The sequence below is a fragment of the Phoxinus phoxinus genome, assembly GCF_949152265.1.
Source record: "Phoxinus phoxinus genome assembly, chromosome: 1".
NCBI lineage: Eukaryota > Metazoa > Chordata > Actinopteri > Cypriniformes > Leuciscidae > Phoxinus > Phoxinus phoxinus.
In genome coordinates, this window is record NC_136876.1 from 735,361 (window position 1) to 758,696 (window position 23,336).

Sequence of the window (23,336 nt, forward strand, 5' to 3'; positions counted from 1 at the left end):
ATGATGATATCTAGGGGAAAGAGTCTCTATATGATGATATCTAGGTGAAAGAGGCTCTATATGATGATATCTAGGGGAAAGAGTCTCTATATGATGATATCTAGGGGAAAGAGTCTCTATATGATGATATCTAGGTGAAAGAGGCTCTATATGATGATATCTAGGTGAAAGAGGCTCTATATGATGATATCTAGGTGAAAGAGGCTCTATATGATGATATCTAGGTGAAAGAGTCTCTATATGATGATATCTAGGTGAAAGAGTCTCTATATGATGATATCTAGGTGAAAGAGTCTCTATATGATGATATCTAGGTGAAAGAGTCTCTATATGATGATATCTAGGTGAAAGAGTCTCTATATGATGATATCTAGGTGAAAGAGTCTCTATATGATGATATCTAGGTGAAAGAGGCTCTATATGATGATATCTAGGTGAAAGAGGCTCTATGTGATGATATCTAGGTGAAAGAGGCTCTATATGATGATATCTAGGTGAAAGAGTCTCTATATGATGATATCTAGGTGAAAGAGGCTCTATATGATGATATCTAGGTGAAAGAGGCTCTATATGATGATATCTAGGTGAAAGAGGCTCTATATGATGATATCTAGATGAAAGAGTCTCTATATGATGATATCTAGATGAAAGAGGCTCTATATGATGATATCTAGATGAAAGAGTCTCTATATGATGATATCTAGGTGAAAGAGGCTCTATATGATGATATCTAGGTGAAAGAGTCTCTATATGATGATATCTAGGTGAAAGAGTCTCTATATGATGATATCTAGGTGAAAGAGTCTCTATATGATGATATCTAGGTGAAAGAGTCTCTATATGATGATATCTAGGTGAAAGAGTCTCTATATGATGATATCTAGGTGAAAGAGTCTCTATATGATGATATCTAGGTGAAAGAGTCTCTATATGATGATATCTAGGTGAAAGAGTCTCTATATGATGATATCTAGGTGAAAGAGTCTCTATATGATGATATCTAGGTGAAAGAGTCTCTATATGATGATATCTAGGTGAAAGAGTCTCTATATGATGATATCTAGGTGAAAGAGGCTCTATGTGATGATATCTAGGTGAAAGAGGCTCTATATGATGATATCTAGGTGAAAGAGTCTCTATATGATGATATCTAGGTGAAAGAGGCTCTATATGATGATATCTAGGTGAAAGAGTCTCTATGTGATGATATATCTAGGTGAAAGAGTCTCTATATGATGATATCTAGGTGAAAGAGTCTCTATATGATGATATCTAGGTGAAAGAGTCTCTATATGATGATATCTAGGTGAAAGAGTCTCTATATGATGATATCTAGGTGAAAGAGGCTCTATGTGATGATATCTAGGTGAAAGAGTCTCTATATGATGATATCTAGGTGAAAGAGGCTCTATGTGATGATATCTAGGTGAAAGAGTCTCTACATGATGATATCTAGGTGAAAGAGGCTCTATATGATGATATCTAGGTGAAAGAGTCTCTACATGATGATATCTAGGTGAAAGAGGCTCTATATGATGATATCTAGGGGAAAGAGTCTCTATATGATGATATCTAGGTGAAAGAGTCTCTATGTGATGATATCTAGGTGAAAGAGTCTCTACATGATGATATCTAGGTGAAAGAGTCTCTATATGATGATATCTAGGTGAAAGAGTCTCTACATGATGATATCTAGGTGAAAGAGTCTCTATATGATGATATCTAGGTGAAAGAGTCTCTATATGATGATATCTAGGTGAAAGAGTCTCTATATGATGATATCTAGGTGAAAGAGTCTCTATATGATGATATCTAGGTGAAAGAGTCTCTATATGATGATATCTAGGTGAAAGAGTCTCTATATGATGATATCTAGGTGAAAGAGTCTCTATATGATGATATCTAGGTGAAAGAGGCTCTATATGATGATATCTAGGTGAAAGAGTCTCTATATGATGATATCTAGGTGAAAGAGGCTCTATATGATGATATCTAGGTGAAAGAGTCTCTATATGATGATATCTAGGTGAAAGAGGCTCTATATGATGATATCTAGGTGAAAGAGTCTCTATGTGATGATATATCTAGGTGAAAGAGGCTCTATATGATGATATCTAGGTGAAAGAGTCTCTATATGATGATATCTAGGTGAAAGAGGCTCTATATGATGATATCTAGGTGAAAGAGGCTCTATATGATGATATCTAGGTGAAAGAGGCTCTATATGATGATATCTAGGTGAAAGAGTCTCTATGTGATGGGATTTATCTGACCTTGGTGACGTGAGGCCTCTAGCAGACGGTCGGTTAAGCCAGTCTGTCTGCTTCCTGACCTGAGGCCCAGATTGTCATGTTTTATCTCTAAGACTATGAGCCAAATTACTAGAGAGAAGAGCAGCACCATCCCAGGAGGGATGAATACCATCTCTTTTCAACAGGTCAGGTTTGCCCCAAAAACTTTTCCAATTGTCTATGAATTCTATATTATTTCGCGGACACCACCCAGACAGCCAGCCATTGAGTGAACACAATCTACTAACTATCTCATCACTCCGGCGAACAGGAAGGGGGCCAGAGCAAATTACAGTGCTTGACATCGTACTTGCAAGTTCACACACCTCTTTAATATTAATTTTGGTGATCTCCGACTGGCGGAGTCGAACATCATTAGTGCCGACGTGAATAATAATCTTAGAGAATTTACGTTTAGCATTAGCCAGCACTTTCAAATTTGCTTTGATGTCAGGCGCTCTGGCTCCCGGCAAACATGTGACTATGGTGGCTGGTGTCTCTATTTTCACGTTCCGTGTAATAGAATCGCCAATAACTAGGGCACAATCAGAATAATTCTCAGTGGGTGTTTCACTGAGCGGGGCAAATCGATTTGTTATCGGAACGGAAAAGTGGTTTTTTGATCCGCGACTAGAGCGATCCCTCACTGTCACCCATCTGCCCTGCTGCACGGGCTCTACTTCAGCCGGAACCGACTCATGTAAAGAGTTCACTAGGCTAGGCGCATCCAAAATAGTATCTAAAGCTCTAGCACTCTTCTTACTATTCTCGATTAAAGTTTGGATGCGTGTCTCTAGTTCTGAAATCTTCTCCGTCAGCCTGACTGTCTCCTTGCATTTATCACATATAAATCCTATATTGCCGACAGAGAAGGCTATGGTAAACATGTGACATGAAGTGCCGGTGACAATAACAGGAGAAGACATTACTCACCGTGTTTGTTGACTGATTCTTACTCACCTGGGCTTATATGAACTCAAAGGCGCGGGCGCGCGAGAGAAACGAGGCTTAGACGGAGCTTACAGCCTCAGGCAAACTCACAGCAGCAGCAGACAGGAGCAATCGATCGCAGCAGAGCAATCTGTTTTGGAAACAAATCTTTGTGGAAACTTAACAGTTCACTCTTAGAATTACCAGATGTAAATTATAAAATTAAATAATTAATTGCTAATTATTGGAAAGCAGCCACAATTCAAAATTCTTGTTGTACCAAGTGGGAGCTTCTAAAATTTGAGATTGGAGTTTATTTAAGGAAAGTTGGAGCAATCTTATCCACAAAGAGAAGAGTTCTTGAGGACAACCTGATCATGAAATTATCTCGAACCCGTAAATTTAGTTGTCTGTCTTTGGAAGAGAAATCTGCACTTGCAGCTTTGCAAACTAAATTAGATGATTTATACTTATCGAAGGCTAGGGGGTGCATATATAATATCCAGGAAAAGATGGCTTGAAGGAGGAGAACTTAATTCTGCATATTTCTTTAAGCTTGAAAAACAATAAATCCCCAGGATATGATGGACTTACAGCTGAGCTGTACAAATTATTTGCTGATGAACTTTCTCCTTTTTTAACAAATGTTTTTAAAGAGAGTATTCGGCAGCACTTGATCCAGTAATACTAACACTTTCTCCTCTATTCTATCATAAAAAAAAGGTACTACATTAGATTGAACTGTGAAGGGTCATAGCACTTACATACTGTTGTCCTACTGCTAGTTTAATTGCTTCTATTATTCTCATTTGTAAGTCGCTTTGGATAAAAGCGTCTGCTAAATGAATAAATGCAAATGTATTGATAAAGACGCTTTACCTCCTACGTTAACACAGGGTATCGTCACACTAATTCCTAAACCAAAGAAAGATCTTACCAGTTTGGACAATTGGCGACCCATCACACTCATAAACAACGATTATACAATTTCTGGGATAGCGTTCTGTTTGGATAGCGTTACAGATGAGACTCAGTCTGGATTCATGAGAGACAGACACATAATGAATAACATTAGATTGGTGTAAGATTTATTTGATTATAGCTATTTGGTGGAACATAATAATTTTATTCTTTTTCCTGGATTTTTATAAAGCTTTTGATTCAGTAGAAGCATCAGTGTCATATGTAACATCACTAGTTTTGACTCTTTGTCTGGCATATGACTACGAGTCTGTATTTTCCAATGAAGCTGCGCTTGGATCTTCCTAAAGTCTCAGAGCGATCCGTGACGCGTTCCTCTCCCAGTCTAGGGGTCGGGAGGAGAGGTACCAAAGGAAAGTATGATAACGTAGAGATGTACAAATATGTGCAGAACACACTTCAGTCTCAGAGTGAAAACACAACACAACTTTAGGGAAAAGTAAAAGGATTTATTTCCTTCATATATCAAAAAGGTTAACAAGAGATGGGAATAACTCTTCAGGAGAGAGTAAGGCCTAAAATAATAACAGAAAAGAAGCAAACTACGGTTTAATGGAGCTGCACAAAAACACGGATGAAAATCAACAACACACACTTCCCTGAGCTCCTCTCTGACCAGAAACTGGAGAAATATATATATATATATATATATACACAATAAAAAGGCATTTCCCGCTCATTTCCCAGATAACCATGATCAACTGAACAGAGCTAATAAGAAGTTATACAATACATTTTAATGACCAACAGAAAATGAAGTAAATGCCTGCGTTCACGATATCTTTTAGTTACACACAGGTAAAGAGTCAACACTAGAATGATATAATATGTTCCAGGAACCCTCACAAGCATAAACTGGCAGGCCGACTAACCGTTGTTGGCACACAGCAGATGAGCGGACGTCCCAAACTCAACACACACACACTCAACACACACACACTCAACACACACACACTCAACACACACACACTCAACACACACACACACTCAACACACACACACACTCAACACACACACACACTCAAAAACACACACACACTCAAAAACACACACACACACACACACACACACACACACACACACACACACACACACACACACACACACACACACACACACACACACACACACACACACACACACACACACACACACACACACACACACAATTTATTTTTCCCAATGCAACATTTAGACCACTACAGATCTTCTTCATCAGATCTACTGTGTCCATCTCCTCTGCTGTACATCTGGCCAAACTCAACACAATGATGAACACATGAGGTCCAGGTGACAACATCCAAACACATCTCAATATGTATTTCACTGCTTGATCATTGGTCAGTGTCGTGTCAAAGAGACCTGGAGCATCAACAACAGTGACTGATCAACTTCACCAACTCTCTTTTCACACACGGTCCTGACTGCATCTAGTCTTAACTCACTCACACACTCATCTCTTCCCAGAATACTGTTTCCTGTGGCACTCTTCCCATTTCCTGTCTTCCCGATCAGAGCAATCCTCACTCCTGGTCATCTTGTTCATCTTCAGCACCTGGAAATCACAGCGGTAGAAGGAAAACTTAGAGAAATGAAGCTTTAACATTGTTGTGTTGTAGAAGTTGCAGCTGAACGATAATTGATTATGAACTGAAAAAAACATTGTCACTTGCAGTAATAATAATAATAAAAAAATCACATTTTTGTTCTAAAATCTTCTCAGATGTTCAGTATGGTTATGAGGGTGTGTGGGGGGAGGGGGGAGGATGTGAATGATAAAATGTCCAGTTTTCCTAATGTTAATAGAACATTTAGAGGTGTCAGGTTGAGTGTATTTGCTGTTTTGAGTTTGCTTTTGATCCGTTTGTTCTGTGATTGTCTGTATAAGCTTTATTTGACCCTTCACCTGTTGTCTTGTTAATTACTCGTTAGTTCATTTGTCCCAGCCGTGTCTCGTTTCCCTGATCTGTGTATTTAAGCTCTGTGTTTGAGGCTACGTTTACACGTGAACGGCTATTTTCATAAACGGACATTTCACCCTCTCCGTTTTAAAAATTAACATCATGCACACCTGCCATTTTCAGAAAAGTGTTCGTTTACACGAACCCGTGAATATATGCCGTCAAGAGCATGCCAGACCTGTAGGTGGCAGTGTAACGAGAAGCCCACGTTAGCCAATCAGAATCCCCAAAATAGTCTCATACTTTGACGTCGGCTCCTAAAACTCAGTTTTTCTCAGTTTATGTGCAAACAAAGTTTTCCAAAATCTCCACTCTGGCCGGAGTTTTAGAAAGAATCGTTTTCAGAGGCGAATTCTCCATTTGCGTGTAAACGAAGGGAAATGTCTCAGTTTTTCAAAATAACCATGTAGCCTACGTGTAAACAGGGCCTCAGTCTGTTTCTTCGGGCGGCAGTGGTTCAGTGGTTCATGTAGGTTGTTTACAAACCGGAAGGTTGGTGGTTCAATCCCTGGTTCCACCTGACCAAGTGTCGAGGTGTCCATGAGCAAGACACCTAACCCTAGCTGCTCCCGACGAGCTGGATCGCCTTGCATGGCTGACACCGCCGTCGATGTATGAATGAGTGAGTGAATGGGTGAATGTGAGGCAATATTGTAAAGCGCTTTGGTGGCCATTGGGTCTGTGAAAGCGCTATATAAATGCAGTCCATTTACCATTCTGTCGCCGTTGCTATATGCTAGGCTGTTCGGTTTCTTCTGTCGTCGTTGCTATATGCTAGGCTGTTCTGTTCTTCTGTCGTCGTTGCTATAGGCTAGGATGTTCTGTTTCTTCTGTCGTCGTTGCTATATGCTAGGCTGTTCTGTTTCTTCTGTCGTCGTTGCTATATGCTAGGCTGTTCGGTTTCTTCTGTCGTCGTTGCTATAGGCTAGGATGTTCTGTTTCTTCTGTCGTCGTTGCTATATGCTAGGCTGTTCTGTTCTTCTGTCGTCGTTGCTATAGGCTAGGATGTTCTGTTTCTTCTGTCGTCGTTGCTATATGCTAGGCTGTTCTGTTCTTCTGTCGTCGTTGCTATAGGCTAGGATGTTCTGTTTCTTCTGTCGTCGTTGCTATATGCTAGGCTGTTCTGTTCTTCTGTCGTCGTTGCTATAGGCTAGGCTGTTCGGTTTCTTCTGTCGTCGTTGCTATATGCTAGGCTGTTCTGTTCTTCTGTCGTCGTTGCTATAGGCTAGGATGTTCTGTTTCTTCTGTCGTCGTTGCTATATGCTAGGCTGTTCTGTTTCTTCTGTCGTCGTTGCTATATGCTAGGTTGTTCTGTTTCTTCTGTCGTTGCTATATGCTAGGCTGTTCCGTTCTTCTGTCGTCGTTGTTATATGCTAGGTTGTTCTGTTTCTTCTGTCGCCGTTGCTATATGCTAGGATGTTCTGTTTCTTCTGTCGCCGTTGCTATATGCTAGGATGTTCTGTTTCTTCTGTCGTCGTTGCTATATGCTAGGTTGTTCTGTTTCTTCTGTCGTCGTTGCTATATGCTAGGATGTACTGTTTCTTCTGTCGTCGTTGCTATATGCTAGGTTGTTCTGTTTCTTCTGTCGTCGTTGCTATATGCTAGGTTGTTCTGTTTCTTCTGTCGTCGTTGCTATATGCTAGGATGTTCTGTTTCTTCTGTCGTCGTTGCTATATGCTAGGTTGTTCTGTTTCTTCTGTCGTCGTTGCTATATGCTAGGTTGTTCTGTTTCTTCTGTCGTCGTTGCTATATGCTAGGTTGTTCTGTTTCTTCTGTCGTTGCTATATGCTAGGTTGTTCTGTTTCTTCTGTCGTCGTTGCTATATGCTAGGTTGTTCTGTTTCTTCTGTCGTCGTTGCTATATAATAGGTTGTTCCGTTTCTTCTGTCGCCGTTGCTATATGCTAGGATGTTCTGTTTCTTCTGTCGTCGTTGCTATATGCTAGGTTGTTCTGTTTCTTCTGTCGTCGTTGCTATATGCTAGGTTGTTCTGTTTCTTCTGTCGTTGCTATATGCTAGGTTGTTCTGTTTCTTCTGTCGCCGTTGCTATATGCTAGGATGTTCTGTTTCTTCTGTCGCCGTTGCTATATGCTAGGATGTTCTGTTTCTTCTGTCGTCGTTGCTATATGCTAGGTTGTTCTGTTTCTTCTGTCGTCGTTGCTATATGCTAGGTTGTTCTGTTTCTTCTGTCGTCGTTGCTATATGCTAGGTTGTTCTGTTTCTTCTGTCGTTGCTATATGCTAGGTTGTTCTGTTTCTTCTGTCGTCGTTGCTATATAATAGGTTGTTCCGTTTCTTCTGTCGCCGTTGCTATATGCTAGGATGTTCTGTTTCTTCTGTCGTCGTTGCTATATGCTAGGTTGTTCTGTTTCTTCTGTCGTCGTTGCTATATGCTAGGTTGTTCTGTTTCTTCTGTCGTTGCTATATGCTAGGTTGTTCTGTTTCTTCTGTCGTTGCTATATGCTAGGTTGTTCTGTTTCTTCTGTCGTCGTTGCTATATGCTAGGTTGTTCTGTTTCTTCTGTCGTCGTTGCTATATAATAGGTTGTTCCGTTTCTTCTGTCGCCGTTGCTATATGCTAGGATGTTCTGTTTCTTCTGTCGTCGTTGCTATATGCTAGGTTGTTCTGTTTCTTCTGTCGTCGTTGCTATATGCTAGGTTGTTCTGTTTCTTCTGTCGTCGTTGCTATATGCTAGGTTGTTCTGTTTCTTCTGTCGTTGCTATATGCTAGGTTGTTCTGTTTCTTCTGTCGTCGTTGCTATATGCTAGGTTGTTCTGTTTCTTCTGTCGTCGTTGCTATATAATAGGTTGTTCCGTTTCTTCTGTCGCCGTTGCTATATGCTAGGATGTTCTGTTTCTTCTGTCGTCGTTGCTATATGCTAGGTTGTTCTGTTTCTTCTGTCGTCGTTGCTATATGCTAGGTTGTTCTGTTTCTTCTGTCGTTGCTATATGCTAGGTTGTTCTGTTTCTTCTGTCGCCGTTGCTATATGCTAGGATGTTCTGTTTCTTCTGTCGCCGTTGCTATATGCTAGGATGTTCTGTTTCTTCTGTCGTCGTTGCTATATGCTAGGTTGTTCTGTTCTGTCGTCGTTGCTATATGCTAGGATGTTCTGTTTCTTCTGTCGTCGTTGCTATATGCTAGGTTGTTCTGTTTCTTCTGTCGTTGCTATATGCTAGGTTGTTCTGTTTCTTCTGTCGCCGTTGCTATATGCTAGGATGTTCTGTTTCTTCTGTCGCCGTTGCTATATGCTAGGATGTTCTGTTTCTTCTGTCGTCGTTGCTATATGCTAGGTTGTTCTGTTCTGTCGTCGTTGCTATATGCTAGATTGTTCTGTTTCTTCTGTCGTCGCTATATGCTAGGTTGTTCTGTTTCTTCTGTCGTCGTTGCTATATGCTAAATTGTTCTGTTTCTTCTGTCGTCGCTATATGCTAGGTTGTTCTGTTTCTTCTGTCGTCGTTGCTATATGCTAGGCTGTTCTGTTTCTTCTGTCGCCGTTGCTGTATGCTAGGTTGTTCTGTTCTGTCGTCGTTGCTATATGCTAGATTGTTCTGTTTCTTCTGTCGTCGTTGCTATATGCTAGGTTGTTCCGTTTCTTGTCTGTCGTCGTTGCTGTATGCTAGGTTGTTCCGTTTCTTGTCTGTCGTCGTTGCTGTATGCTAGGTTGTTCTGTTTCTTCCGTCGTCGTTGCTATATGCTAGGTTGTTCTGTTCTGTCGTCGTTGTTGTTATATGCTAGGTTGTTCTGTTCTGTCGTTGCTATATGCTAGGTTGTTCTGTTTCTTCTGTCGTCGTTGCTATATGCTAGGTTGTTCCGTTTCTTGTCTGTCGTCGTTGCTGTATGCTAGGTTGTTCTGTTTCTTCTGTCGTCCTTGCTATATGCTAGGCTGTTCTGTTTCTTCTGTCGTCGTTGCTATATGCTAGGTTGTTCTGTTTCTTCTGTCGTCGTTGCTATATGCTAGGCTGTTCTGTTTCTTCTGTCGTCGTTGCTATATGCTAGGTTGTTCCGTTTCTTGTCTGTCGTCGTTGCTATATGCTAGGATGTACGGTTTCTTCTGTCGTCCTTGCTATATAATAGGTTGTTCTGTTTCTTCTGTCGTCGTTGCTATATGCTAGATTGTTCTGTTTCTTCTGCCGTCGTTGCTATATGCTAGGTTGCTCCGTTTCTTGTCTGCCGTCGTTGCTATATGCTAGGCTGTTCTGTTTCTTCTGTCGTCGTTGCTGTATGCTAGGCTGTTCTGTTTCTTCTGTTGTCGTTGCTGTATGCTAGGCTGTTCCGTTTCTTGTCTGTCGTCGTTGCTATATGCTAGGATGTACGGTTTCTTCTGTCGTCCTTGCTATATAATAGGTTGTTCTGTTTCTTCTGTCGTCGTTGCTATATGCTAGATTGTTCTGTTTCTTCTGCCGTCGTTGCTATATGCTAGGTTGCTCCGTTTCTTGTCTGCCGTCGTTGCTATATGCTAGGTTGTTCTGTTTCTTCTGTTGTCGTTGCTATATGCTAGGCTGTTCTGTTTCTTCTGTCGTCGTTGCTATATGCTAGGCTGTTCTGTTTCTTCTGTCGTCGTTGCTATATGCTAGGCTGTTCTGTTCTTTCGTCGTTGCTATATAATAGGTTGTTCTGTTTCTTCTTTCGTCGTTGCTATATAATAGGTTGTTCTGTTTCTTCTGTTGTCGTTGCTATATGCTAGGTTGTCAGTTTCCCTGGTAGCACACCTGCAATCAACCGGTTAATTGGTGTCACCTGACGGGAGCCACTTTAAATCTAGGCCACATGCCTAGCTCTCTCTCTCGTCTAGCATCCAGCACTGCAGTAGCAGTGTTTTTTGTATCTACAGCTACCTTGTTCCTTTTTATATTAAATAAACTTTCTTTTGATTGGCAGATTTTGGCTTTGTGTCCTTTATGTTGCATCCCTAGAGCCAGGGTTGTAACAGTATGAAAAGAGTTTCAGATAAAAATAAGGCATTGAGTATGATTAACAGGGATTAACATGATATAAAGATAAGGAATGTTTCATTAAGCAAAATGGGGAACAAGTCTATATTTTAGTAGTAAAATAACGATTGAAATTATGTTTATTTTTAGTTTGACAACCATTGTCTTTTGAACCTAAAGACTCCAGCTATGCTGGGAGTACAGCAACAGCGCAGGCTTGTTCAGCCCGGCTTCCGGATGTTAAATGTGTACTTGCTATTGTAATCAGTGTTGTTGATGATAATACCAAATTAGAAAGATTCTGGAAATCAATCATGTACAATGACGGTTATTTTGTTGATATTAAGCCATTTAAGGAAAAATATATTGTCTGTTTTATAAAGGAAATTCTGGGTCGGGATAATTTCCCTGGACAAGTGTGACTAAAGTTAAACAGTGGAAGTAGTAAGAAGATTGAAGGTTGAAAGATTGAAGTCTTAAGGGAATCGTTTTGTACAGAGAACTAAAATAAAACATTTTAAGATTAAATAAGAAGCAATAGTACTAGATTAACAGTTGCTAAATGTAAAATGTGTAGAAAGGCATTGGATTAAACAAACAGCTTGTTAGTGTTGACCATGAAGGAACTAGAAGCTGATGTTTTGCTTTCAAAAGATAAGCTTGTGATTGGCTGTAATGAAGCTGGGCTAGAGTTAAACAAATGGCAGATAGAAGTATATGAGAGGGCAGTGTACCAGTCCTCCTGAAAGACCTCAGGGTCTCTCGCATTCAATGTCAGCTAAAAGCTGTTATCTGAACATGTGGCATAAGTGACCACTCACCAGAAACCGCATTCATTGTATGGCTGGTTTTCCATTGTGACCAGGGTCTGCAACTATGCCAGGGGACAACACCCTGATGGAGATTATAGATAAAGAGCTAATGGGAATGTGCTTTCAAGAGCCAGCTGAGACCATGAGGTGATTGCCATTATTTGTTGTGGAGACAGTAACAAAACTTATTTATTTATATCAGGAACATGATGTTGGTTGCCTTGGGCAAGAGAAAATTATAGAAGTGTTGATTTTGAACTAATATGTCTATAAGATAGTTTTAACTCCTAAAGGTCATTAGACATGGTGGTGGCTAAAGATGAAGACAGCTTTTGTAGAATCAAGGAAAAGTCTGGATAACAAAGGTGAATGGTCAAAGGTTATTGTAATGAATTTATTATCACATTTTGTCTAAGTTACAGTCTTAGGAGGCTGTTGAAAAGATGATTTGTGTATAGTGAGAGAGACTGCTTGAGTGGAGGAAGGGATGTTACTCTGTCTGTCTTTCTGTTATCAGGCCTGGTAAGGCAAGCTTAAACAAAATAGTGATAATGAACCAAAACAACCCAGCTGACTTTTCTAAAGACAAATTAATAATGAACAGACATGCTTTGAAACTGGTTAAGAGGCTGTGTAAAACTAGGAAAAAGCTACAGGAAAATGTGAGGTTTAAAACTTAAATATTTTTAGAGTTAATATAAAACAAAAAGCGAACATTGAAAATGAGCATTTAACATGTGTGTCTAGTATGAGTGTGTGTGATGGTGATAGCACTTCATGTCTTGTATGTGTTGTTTGGGGTACTAATATTCCGCCTGAATAGTGTGTATATCGTGTCATTAACCTCTGGAATGAGTTTTATCATTACAGATGGGTTAAGGCAAATGACAAATTTTAAAGCAGCAGATAATTCCAAAAAAAAAATATGATACAGAGCATTGGACGAGCTTTAAAGGGACAATAAGTAGGAATTACTCCCATCTAGTGGTGAATTTGTATTTTGCATTCAAACTAATTTTGCTCTCCAGCACCTCGCTTTTTCAAATGCGCGTTGCATCTACGGTAGGCGATATGTACCAAAAAGCTTTGACAGGATGTCTTCTAATAGCACTTCGTCACTGCATTTGCAGTAATTGTAAAATCTTTTTTCTTATTAACTGAAGTAGCCTAACGCAATATTTTTACTCTAATATCTTATCTTTCCCCACACATATGAACTGTGATCATGCAATAACGTTAACTTTACATCGCGATGCTGAGCTACAGTGAAATGATAGAAAATACATTATCTGTGATAGCAATTCACCTCATTTGTGCAAACTGGACGCGCGAATGAGGCTCGCGTCTACCGCGCCGCAGGACCTCTAGACGCGCATAAACGCGTCTTTACATTGACTTTACATTGAAATCACTCGCGCCAGACGCTCAAGAGTGAGTGAGTAATCATTTTAAAATAAAATTGACTTTAATCAAACCACGGATCCGTGATAAGTTTTGTGATCCGTCTCGCCACCATGTAGTAGCACTACGATCACTTTGAGGGGAGGATAAATTTATCCCCACCGGGGATAAAAATAATTAAGCAGAGGCAGGGACACATTGACCAGAAAGGGGGAAATTCCCACGCAACCCCCCCTGGCAAATCGCACCCTTCTTTATTCGTCAATATTTTCTGAATTATGTTGATTGTTAGATATCATCATCATCAGATGATTCAACAATAGGGAGAGGAAGAGGGAGAGGATAGAGAGGCAGTGTATCAGTGGGATCTAGGCGAGGAGGAGGACGACGAGGAAGAGGAGAGCGAGAGTTAGGCATAGTTCTATGCATGTAGCAAAATCTTCACAACTTGAGCTAATGGATTGTTTTTGAAAAAGGAGAGCTATATAAAATTAGCCACATTAGCGACATTAACTCTTGTTTTCTGTAATCTACGGTCACGTTTATTTTTACATTTTTTTTTACTTTTTTGGCGACGATGTTTTCTTCTCCTGTGGCGCGGCATATGGTCCATAATAACAATGCAATCCAGACTTTTAAACTTGCCGGTGCAGTTTCAAGCGCCTCTCACTGCTCTGCACCTGCGTTTATGCTGGTTTCAGTCACGTCACGGACTGGCTGGCTCTGAACGAAAACGCGTTGTGGAAACGCGTTGGCTTAGTACTTTGTCACTCTCTGCTATTATAGTTTTGCAAGATGGCGGAACTACATGGAAGCCTCCGTGGACCTACCCGTACCATGTATATAAAGATAATAAATTCTTCATTTATAAGGATAAGTCAGATAATTGGCCGAGGTATTTGTACACCATTGAGGACATATTTATGAATAAAAATATTGATTTTAGATAATAAAAAACCTAAAAAGATACTTATTGTCCCTTTAAGTTGATTGGTCATCAAGCTCTGTCTGGTAGTAATTCCTTTTGTCATTTAAGATGTGGATTTGAATTACTTTCTGGATCAGTTTAAGTATTTATGAAAATTGGTATTGTGAAGTTGTAGATCGCCGTCCATCATGGGTTATAGAATTGACGGCAACAACAAAGTAACACATTGGCCAAGTCAGCCATTTATGATTATGATTTATGATTATTGCGACCAAAGGAGGAGAATGTTGTTTGACTGACATTGACCAAGTCTGTACTGTACACCACGACCTGACCTGATAGAAACAATTGATGACTTTAAAAATGTTTGTAGATGACTGAGTTGCGAGACCAACAACAGGCCTGAAAAGCAGGATACGCAGTGAGACCGAGGGCCGTTGCCCTTCAAATACTTCGATAAGAAGATGAGATTGTGGCTTAGAATGAAGAATGTAATATTTTGTTTCAGAGGCAGAGAAAGATGTTTGGAGGAAATTTGGCTGAAGGACAACGTTTGGGTTAGTGTAGATGGCAAACTTTATCCAAACGCCAAATATGGTTTACTAAGGGGTTCAGATTTGCTGAAAGCCATCGCACAGGTGGTATAATAAAAGTTGGGAGGACACAGGGTTTAATTGGGTAAAAGCCCTGCAAGAAGCCATTCTTCTCCCTAACAAAATTGCTGTCTGTAAGTGTGCTAATAACAAGAACTGTTTCACCAGGAAACGCCAGGGCAGATGCGGCAGCACAGCAGACAAAATAAACTACGTGTACTTTACTATCTGACAATAACCTCGATAATTGTTTTCCTTTACAGAGCGCAGACTTTTGATACAGGGCAGACTGTTTCCAGTAAAATAATGGCCATGGATGAATTTGGCTAACTATCCTGGCCCGGGTTATTATTGTGGCAGAGAATAAACAGTGCCTAACCTTGCGCAGCGCCTTTTGCAGGATGTCAGAATGGATTGCATCGAATAGAACTGATTCTGTTCCAAAATGTATAAATATTGTCTTGTTGGCATAAGCAAAGTGGGTTGAGTTTTTTTCAGGGGACAAAAAGGACCCCGAGTACTATTCAAGGAGCAAGAAATTATCCGGTGATATGTTTCAGGTTGAAAATTCCACAGATCACACCAAAAGGGACGACCACCTAGACAAGCGATCACTAACTAAATCACTTAAGGTCTCCATTCGCAGGTGACAGCAGACCGTAAATGGTTCATTCCAGTGAGGGTGCGGTTGTGATCTAAGAGAAAATCTTGTAAGGATCGGAAAATGATTGGAGTGTGTGAGACCTGGGTCCAAGACTCTCACCAAATGGCGCTTTTCCACTGCATGGTACGGCTCGGTTCGGGCTCGGTACGGTTCGACTCGGCGCGGAACGGTTCGGCTCGCTTTTCCCACTGCGTGGTACGACTCGACTCGGTATGGCACGGTTCGGTTCACTTTAGCTCGGTTGCTTTTCCACTGCAGTTAGTACCGCTTCAAAGTGGGTGGGACTGATCGTTAATAGTTGTAGGTCCGGTGGTAGCCGTGTGCAGAGCTGTGCTACTTCTTCGAACACTTTTTTTATTCCGTGTTGCCCCATCCAGCTCTCGCCGGATCCGCTCCTCGGCAACCAACGAGAGGAACGTCTGCACCTCGTCCACGATTCAGCCATTTCTTGTTTGATTTTTTTTTTACTTTTTTTGTCAAGTAAGTACTCTAAAAACAGGTGCTACTGCGTTGGCTGTTGTCTGGCTATTTAAATCTAGCGGGTTTAGTGTCTCGTGTTGCAAATACAATGACGCTGAAGTGACGATTCTGTCTGACCAATTAGTGATCTGCAGTGTTTTCACGTCACATTTAGTATCGGTACGGTACGCTTGGAACCTCAACAGAGGTGGTACCATTTAAAGCGAGCCGTACCGTACCATGCAGTGGAAATGCTCTATAAGTGAGCCGTACCGAACCGAGCCGTACCGTACCATGCAGTGGAAAAGCGCCAAAGCGTGCCGTGCCGTACCATGCAGTGGAAAAGCGCCATTAGAATACAACGCAGGGCCATGTAGCCTATGTGTTTATGTACCTGGGAAAGCAGAAGGGAGAGACACTCCAGAAAACAGGCGGGCAAGGATCTCGGACCTCCGAGGTCTGAGGTCATCTAGTGTAGGGGGGCTTAGTGGGCCAACTAGAGATAAATCGAAACCAGATATAGGTCCTTTGTCTATGGAAATTTACTTGGAGGAGGGCCCTGGGGGAGAAGGCCTTGGAAAAGACACTATGAAGTGTCATGCAATTGCACTAGCATGGTTTAAATCATACTTATCTGACTGTTATCAGTTTGTAGCAGTAAATGAAGAGTTGTCTTATCGATCACAAGTTCAGTATGGAGTACCACAAGGCTCAGTACTAGGACCGCTGCTGTTCACTCTGTACATGCTACCATTAGGAGATATCATTAGGAAACATGGAATTAGCTTTCACTGTTATGCCGATGATACTCAACTGTATATTTCTGTATATATTACAACTGTATATAAGCAGACACACTCTGTCAGTTCAAAGCTAGATTAAAAACATCTCTTTGACCTAGCATTCACATAATACATTATCGACTTTTATAATTGTACTTATATAATGTTAGGCTGCATAGTTTAGATCAGCCGAGACTGGGAACACTTCCCATAAATCTTGATGTACTTGGTACATCATAGCGCAGATGCCATCCTTCTTTTCGCGTGTTTGCGTTTTTGAGGTTTGCGCAGAGAAAACGGATAATCGTTTGCAACTTCGAACCTATTTTAGGCAGTGCGTTCTCAAGACATATTGAATATTTAAGGGTTTTCTGTTAGAATGGAGTTCTGTTATCGGCCCCTAAGTTAATGGCTAATGATCTTCCCAACTTCACTGTTACGCTATTCATAGCCCCTAGACCTGTTATCATGAAAAAAGCCAGGAAATTTCAGTTGACACAATGGGACCTTTAAGATGTTTGCCGTGTGAGGTTAGTCGTATGCAGCAGGAATGGCAGCTCTCTTAAAAAAGGTTGCAAAATGTTACCATTTAGTCGCAGTCTAGAGCCGTGTATAGAGCTGTATTTCTGCTTTACATGAGCGCCACCTACTGTCAGAGAGCGATTTTGCATTTTTTTGCATTGACCTGAACTGACAAATTAGACATTGCTGTTGGTTTAACACAAGTTAATAGATATCAATCAATCAACAAAGTGTCCTGTGCTCAGCACACACCGGCTATAGGTGGAGAGGAGAGATTTGGCTATAGGGTGATGTGTGGCTAACTTACACAGAAGAGACTTTGTTGCTCAGCACATGAAAATAAACTACTTACCGTGATCTCAGACTGTGTTTAAGTGGTTTCTCCACTGTATGGATCTTCATGTGTAGCTTCAGGACACTTTTAATAGAGAAATTCTTCCCGCACTGATCACACGTGTGCGATTTCTCTCTGCTGTGGATCCTCTCATGTGATTTCAGAGATGATGACTCACTGAATCTCTCGTCACAGTGTGGACACTTGTAAGGTTTTTCTCTGCTGTGGATCCTCTCATGTTTTTTCAGATTTGCTAACTGACTGAATCTCTTGTCACAGTGTGAACACTTGTAAGGTTTTTCTCCAGTGTGGATCCTCTCATGTGTTTTCAGATTTTCAGACAGACTGAATCTCTTGTCACAGTGTGAACACTTGTAAGGTTTTTCTCCAGTGTGGATCCGCTCATGTGTTTTCAGATGTCCTGATCGACTGAATCTCTTGTCACAGTGTTCACACTTAAACGGCTTCTCTCCGGTGTGGATCTTCATGTGAACATCAAGAGAATATTTGAATGTGAAATTGTTTCCACATTGATGGCATACATACGGCTTCTCTCCAGTGTGAACTCTCATGTGTCGCTTCAGGTCACTTTTAAAAGTAAAACTCTTTCCGCAGTGATCACACGTGGGCGGCTTCTCTCCAGTGTGGATCCTCTTGTGTGTTTTCAGATATGATGAGTGACTGAATCTCTTGTTACAGTGTGAACACTTGTAAGGCTTCTCTCCAGTGTGGATCCTCTCATGTGTTTTCAGAGATGCTGATCGACTGAATCTCTTGTCACAGTGTGAACACTTGTAAGGTTTTTCTCCAGTGTGAATTCTCTGGTGGAGTTTTAAACTGGTTGCTGAAATGAAAGTCTTCTCACACTCAAAGCACATGTACTCTCTCACAACAGTGTGAGTTTTCTCATGTGCATGTAAATATGGCAGCAGTGAAAAACTCTTTCCACACACAGAACATGAATACGGCTTCTCCTTCATATGAACTCTCAGGTGTGTCTTCAGGTCTGATGCACTAGGAAATGTTTTGCCGCACTGATCACATGAGAACGGCTTCTCTCTGGTGTGGATCCTCATGTGACACTCAAGACTATATTTGCTTGTGAAACTGTTTCCACACTGAGTGCAGGTGAAAGATTTCTTAGCTCTTTTCTTTAAAAATGTCTGTTTTGTCTTTGAGCGACTGAAAGGTTTTCCTCCTGGTTGGACATGATGTTCCTCCTTCACTTCACTCAGTTCTTCACTCTCCTCTTTCTTCACTTCACTCAGTTCTTCTCTCTCCTTCACTTCTCTCAGTTCTTCACTCTCCTCCTTCACTTCTCTCAGTTCTTCACTCTCCTCCTCCACTTCTCTCAGTTCTTCACTCTCCTCGTTCTTCACTTCTCTCAGTTCTTCACTCTCCTCGTTCTTCACTTCTCTCAGTTCTTCACTCTCCTCGTTCTTCACTTCTCTCAGTTCTTCACTCTCCTCGTTCTTCACTTCACTCAGTTCTTCACTCTCCTCGTTCTTCACTTCACTCAGTTCACTCTCCTCCTTCAGCTCCATCAGGTCTGAAATAAAAAATTACATTTAATTTTCAGTACATCAAAATAATTCAGAAAAATATAAAGTGAAAGGACGTAAAAGTGAGCCCTGATGTAATAGTAAAAAGTAGACAACTGCTATAAAATATGATAATTTGATGCCTTTTTATAAATTGATTATATGTCCTTGACACTTTCCATGAATGAGGTAAATGTACCTCATTAACATCAAAATATACTGCCATATTTTGACACCAACTTTGAGAATGATGATATTTATTTAACTAAAAACGTTTTAATTATTAATGGCTGTTTACACTAGAATTTTCCTTCATAGACTTTCCATTCATGTGCCTGTGAAAGTGGGACACCAGAAACACAAGCTCAAGTGAATAATCCTGTGAGAAATTGTCAAGTCATGTCATCTTCATTTACATAGCGCTTTTAACAATGTAGATTGTTTCAAAGCTGCTTTACAGAGATAAGCAGCATAATTATGAGTTGGTCAAAGGTATGTTGCATCGAGCGTCGGCCTCCCTCCCTATAGCGTCGGCCCAGCATCGAGCGTCGGCCTCCCTCCTTATAGCGTCGGCCCAGCACAGAGCGTCGGCCTCCCTCCAGCGTCGGCCCAGCACAGAGCGTCGGCCTCCCTCCCTCCAGCGTCGGCCCAGCATCGAACGCCGGCCTCCCTCCCTATAGCGTCGGCCCAGCACCGAGCGTCGGCCTCCCTCCCTATAGCGTCGGCCCAGCACCGAGTGTCGGCCTCCCTCCCTCCAGCGTCGGCCCAGCACCGAGTGTCGGCCTCCCTCCCTATAGCGTCGGCCCAGCATCGAACGCCGGCCTCCCTCCCTATAGCGTCGGCCCAGCATCGAACGCCGGCCCCCCTCCCTATAGCGTCGGCCCAGCATCGAGCGTCGGCCTCCCTCCCTATAGCGTCGGCCCAGCACTGGGCGTCGGCCTCCCTCCCTCCCTATAGCGTCGGCCTCCCTCCCTATAGCGTCGGCCCAGCATCGAGCGTCGGCCTCCCTCCCTATAGCGTCGGCCCAGCATCGAGCGTCGGCCTCCCTCCCTCCAGCGTCTGCCCAGCATCGAACGCCGGCCTCCCTCCCTATAGCGTCTGCCCAGCATCGAACGCCGGCCTCCCTCCCTATAGCGTCGGCCCAGCATCGAACGCCGGCCTCCCTCCCTCCAGCGTCTGCCCAGCATCGAGCGTCGGCCTCCCTCCCTCCAGCGTCTGCCCAGCATCAAACGCCGGCCTCCCTCCCTATAGCGTCGGCCCAGCATCGAGCGTCGGCCTCCCTCCCTATAGCGTCGGCCCAGCAGAGCGTCGGCCTCCCTCCCTCTAGCGTCGGCCCAGCATCGAACGTCGGCCTCCCTCCCTCCAGCGTCGGCCCAGCATCGAGCGTCGGCCTCCCTCCCTATAGCGTCGGCCCAGCATCGAGCGTCGGCCTCCCTCCCTCCAGCGTCGGCCCAGCATCGAGCGTCGGCCTCCCTCCCTCCCTCCAGCGTCGGCCCAGCATCGAGCGTCGGCCTCCCTCCCTATAGCGTCGGCCCAGCATCGAGCGTCGGCCTCCCTCCCTATAGCGTCGGCCCAGCAGAGCGTCGGCCTCCCTCCCTCCAGCGTCGGCCCAGCATCGAGCGTCGGCCTCCCTCCCTCTAGCGTCGGCCCAGCATCGAACGCCGGCCTCCCTCCCTATAGCGTCGGCCCAGCATCGAACGCCGGCCTCCCTCCCTATAGCGTCGGCCCAGCATCGAGCGTCGGCCTCCCTCCCTATAGCGTCGGCCCAGCATCGAGCGTCGGCCTCCCTCCCTCCAGCGTCGGCCCAGCATCGAGCGTCGGCCTCCCTCCCTATAGCGTCGGCCCAGCATCGAACGCCGGCCTCCCTCCCTATAGCGTCGGCCCAGCATCGAGCGTCGGCCTCCCTCCCTCCAGCGTCGGCCCAGCATCGAGCGTCGGCCCCCCTCCCTCCAGCGTCGGCCCAGCATCGAGCGTCGGCCTCCCTCCCTCCCTCCAGCGTCTGCCCAGCACCGAGCGTCGGCCTCCCTCCCTATAGCGTCGGCCCAGCATCGAACGCCGGCCTCCCTCCCTCTAGCGTCGGCCCAGAGGGAGGGAGGCCGGCGTCGGCCCAGCATCGAACGTCGGCCTCCCTCCCTCCAGCGTCTGCCCAGCATCGAACGCCGGCCTCCCTCCCTCTAGCGTCGGCCCAGCATCGAGCGTCGGCCTCCCTCCCTATAGCGTCGGCCCAGCACTGGGCGTCGGCCTCCCTCCCTCCCTATAGCGTCGGCCCAGCACCGAGCGTCGGCCTCCCTCCCTATAGCGTCGGCCCAGCATCGAGCGTCGGCCTCCCTCCCTATAGCGTCGGCCCAGCATCGAACGCCGGCCTCCCTCCCTCTAGCGTCGGCCCAGCATCGAGCGTCGGCCTCCCTCCCTCCAGCGTCTGCCCAGCATCGAACGCCGGCCTCCCTCCCTCTAGCGTCGGCCCAGCATCGAACGCCGGCCTCCCTCCCTCCAGCGTCTGACCAGCAGAGAGTGTCGGCCTCCCTCCCTCCAGCGTCTGCCCAGCATCGAACGCCGGCCTCCCTCCCTATAGCGTCGGCCCAGCATCGAGCGTCGGCCTCCCTCCCTCCAGCGTCTGCCCAGCATCGAACGCCGGCCTCCCTCCCTATAGCGTCGGCCCAGCATCGAGCGTCGGCCTCCCTCCCTCCTATAGCGTCGGCCCAGCACCGAGCGTCGGCCTCCCTCCCTATAGCGTCGGCCCAGCATCGAGCGTCGGCCTCCCTCCCTATAGCGTCGGCCCAGCATCGAACGCCGGCCTCCCTCCCTCTAGCGTCGGCCCAGCATCGAGCGTCGGCCTCCCTCCCTCCAGCGTCTGCCCAGCATCGAACGCCGGCCTCCCTCCCTCTAGCGTCGGCCCAGCATCGAACGCCGGCCTCCCTCCCTCTAGCGTCGGCCCAGCATTGAACGCCGGCCTCCCTCCCTCCAGCGTCTGCCCAGCACAGAGCGTCGGCCTCCCTCCCTATAGCGTCGGCCCAGCATCGAGCGTCGGCCTCCCTCCCTATAGCGTCGGCCCAGCATCGAGCGTCGGCCTCCCTCCCTCCAGCGTCTGCCCAGCATCGAACGCCGGCCTCCCTCCCTATAGCGTCGGCCCAGCAGAGCGTCGGCCTCCCTCCCTCTAGCGTCGGCCCAGCATCGAACGTCGGCCCAGCATCGAGCGTCGGCCTCCCTCCCTCCAGCGTCGGCCCAGCATCGAGCGTCGGCCTCCCTCCCTCTAGCGTCGGCCCAGCATCGAACGTCGGCCTCCCTCCCTCCAGCGTCTGCCCAGCATCGAACGCCGGCCTCCCTCCCTCTAGCGTCGGCCCAGCATCGAGCGTCGGCCTCCCTCCCTCCAGCGTCTGCCCAGCATCGAACGCCGGCCTCCCTCCCTCTAGCGTCGGCCCAGCATCGAACGCCGGCCTCCCTCCCTATAGCGTCGGCCCAGCACCGGGCGTCGGCCTCCCTCCCTCCTTATAGCGTCGGCCCAGCATCGAGCGTCGGCCTCCCTCCCTATAGCGTCGGACCAGCATCGAGCGTCGGCCTCCCTCCCTATAGCGTCGGCCCAGCATCGAACGCCGGCCTCCCTCCCTATAGCGTCGGCCCAGCACCGGGCGTCGGCCTCCCTCCCTCCTTATAGCGTCGGCCCAGCATCGAGCGTCGGCCTCCCTCCCTATAGCGTCGGCCCAGCACCGAGCGTCGGCCTCCCTCCCTATAGCGTCGGACCAGCATCGAGCGTCGGCCTCCCTCCCTCTAGCGTCGGCCCAGCATCGAGCGTCGGCCTCCCTCCCTATAGCGTCGGCCCAGCATCGAGCGTCGGCCTCCCTCCCTCCAGCGTCTGCCCAGCATCGAACGTCGGCCTCCCTCCCTATAGCGTCGGACCAGCATCGAGCGTCGGCCTCCCTCCCTATAGCGTCGGCCCAGCATCGAACGCCGGCCTCCCTCCCTATAGCGTCGGCCCAGCACCGAGCGTCGGCCTCCCTCCCTCCTTATAGCGTCGGCCCAGCATCGAGCGTCGGCCTCCCTCCCTATAGCGTCGGCCCAGCACCGAGCGTCGGCCTCCCTCCCTATAGCGTCGGACCAGCATCGAGCGTCGGCCTCCCTCCCTCTAGCGTCGGCCCAGCATCGAACGTCGGCCTCCCTCCCTCCAGCGTCTGCCCAGCATCGAACGCCGGCCTCCCTCCCTCTAGCGTCGGC

General features: G+C 45.4%; 1 protein-coding gene across 2 annotated transcripts in view; it reads right to left on the bottom strand.

Moving 5' to 3' along the window:
* LOC307006000 (uncharacterized protein) overlaps nt 1–23,336 on the bottom strand; it is a 229,927-nt gene that overhangs the window by 196,995 nt on the left and 9,596 nt on the right. The window contains exons 2-4 of one of the 2 annotated variants that reach the window (XM_079626588.1): nt 17,605–19,135; nt 5,370–5,757; nt 4,533–5,126 (exon numbers count right to left, since the gene is read on the bottom strand). In XM_079626588.1, coding sequence (XP_079482714.1) covers nt 5,751–5,757; nt 17,605–19,130 — 1,533 coding nt within the window. In that variant the 5' untranslated portion in view covers nt 19,131–19,135 and the 3' untranslated portion in view covers nt 4,533–5,126; nt 5,370–5,750. Of the gene's footprint in view, nt 1–4,532; nt 5,127–5,369; nt 5,758–17,604; nt 19,136–23,336 lie in introns of those variants that run through there. The other variant, XM_079626587.1, reaches the window with a different exon arrangement.